This window comes from Oryza sativa, chromosome 10 (genome assembly GCF_034140825.1).
Source record: "Oryza sativa Japonica Group chromosome 10, ASM3414082v1".
Classification (NCBI taxonomy): domain Eukaryota; kingdom Viridiplantae; phylum Streptophyta; class Magnoliopsida; order Poales; family Poaceae; genus Oryza; species Oryza sativa.
The window spans coordinates 18,854,501-18,855,768 of record NC_089044.1 but is presented as its reverse complement, the minus strand read 5'-3'; the positions used below and the strand labels follow the sequence as shown (position 1 = coordinate 18,855,768).

The window sequence follows — 1,268 nt, the reverse complement described above, 5'->3', positions numbered from 1 at the left end:
CTATTTGTCGTCCAACGATGCCCCAATCTTGACAGTTTTGTCGGGGTTGGAGCTAGACAGTGGGATGATCTTGATGGCGCCATCTGGTTTTGGTGTCTTCTTGGGCTTGCTCACTTTCTTGGGGTTTTCGGTTGTGGCGGGCGGGTTAGGAGTATGCTCGACCATGTCGAGGCTCCGCTTGTCGCATTGTACTGCCAACTTGGTGTTCCCCTGGATAGTGATTGTCCCTTTCGGTCCTGGCATTTTGAGCACTTGGTATGCGTAATGCAACGCCGCCATAAATTTTGCGAGTGCAGTTCTCCCAATGATGGCATTGTAGGCGGTGTCGAACTCTGCGGCATCAAAGGTGATCTGCTCTGTTCGGAAGTTTTCGGCATGTCCGAAGGTGACGGGTAGCATGATCTTTCCCAATGGCTTAGACGACGACTCCGGGGTGATTCTGTGGAAGGGCTAATCTGTGGGTGTCAGCTCGCTTCGAGGTATTCCCATCGCGTCTAAGGTGCTGGCGAAGAGCAGGTTAATCGAGCTCCTGCCGTCGATGAGAACTCTCGCCACCTTTATGTTCCGAATAGTGGGTTCAACCACTGTTGGATATCTGCCGGGCGTAGTCGCGATGTTGGGGTGATCCGCTTCCGAGAACTCGATCTTGTGTTGGGACTACTTCATCTTGGCAGCTGTTGTTTGCGAGGTGGAGCAGACCTCGCGTTCCACTTTTTTATACTCTCTCTTAGAGTTGTACGACGTGGATCCGCCGAAGATGTGGGAGACGTGTAGGTCGTATTCTGGAAAGGCAGAGTCGGAGTTGGCGGCGGCGGCTTCTTCTGCCGTTTCGACAACTCGTACTCGCTTCCCTCTTTCGATCGCTAGTTGTCTCGCAAGCTCTTTTTTTATGACATAGAAATCCTCCATGGCGTGATTGCTTGTCTTGTGGATTGGGCATCATGCCTTGCGCGAGTCGTCGCTCTGGGGATTGGGGCGTCTGGACGGTTCCACTTGTTCCGTGGCAAGGACCTCTATCGAGGACTTGCGCTACCCACTCTTGCGGCTTCTCTTTTTGCTCGACTCTGGTGCATCCTTATCGGTCGACTTCTTCTTCTCATCCCCCGCCTTGCTTTTTCCCTCCTTGCGCCTCAGTGCATCGTCTGCATGAGCGCATCTATCGATGATCTCGAATAGCTTTCGGGCAGACGTGATTCGGCGCGTCGCCAACTCCTGGGTGGTGTACCGATCTCGGACGCCTGATCTGAATGCTCGGATGACAGAAGCAT

The 1,268-nt window shown here is 53.4% G+C and overlaps 1 protein-coding gene across 1 annotated transcript; it reads right to left on the bottom strand.

Annotated features, from left to right (window-relative positions):
* LOC107279108 (uncharacterized) lies at positions 1–1,268 on the bottom strand. Its single transcript, XM_015758219.1, has 3 exons — positions 1,226–1,268; positions 1,038–1,142; positions 1–356 (listed from the first exon to the last, which is right to left on the bottom strand). The coding sequence occupies exons 1-3, from the start codon at positions 1,266–1,268 to the stop codon at positions 1–3; spliced, it is 504 nt and encodes a 167-aa protein (XP_015613705.1).

Coding starts and splice junctions, on each gene's coding strand:
- LOC107279108 (XM_015758219.1), bottom strand. CDS start 1,268: ATGCTTCTGTCATCCGAGCATTCAGATCAGGCGTCCGAGATCG. Junction 1,143..1,225: donor AGATCAGGCGTCCGAGATCG/GTACACCACCCA, acceptor GCGCTCATGCAG/ACGATGCACTGAGGCGCAAG. Junction 357..1,037: donor CAAAAAGAGAAGCCGCAAGA/GTGGGTAGCGCA, acceptor ACTTCCGAACAG/AGCAGATCACCTTTGATGCC.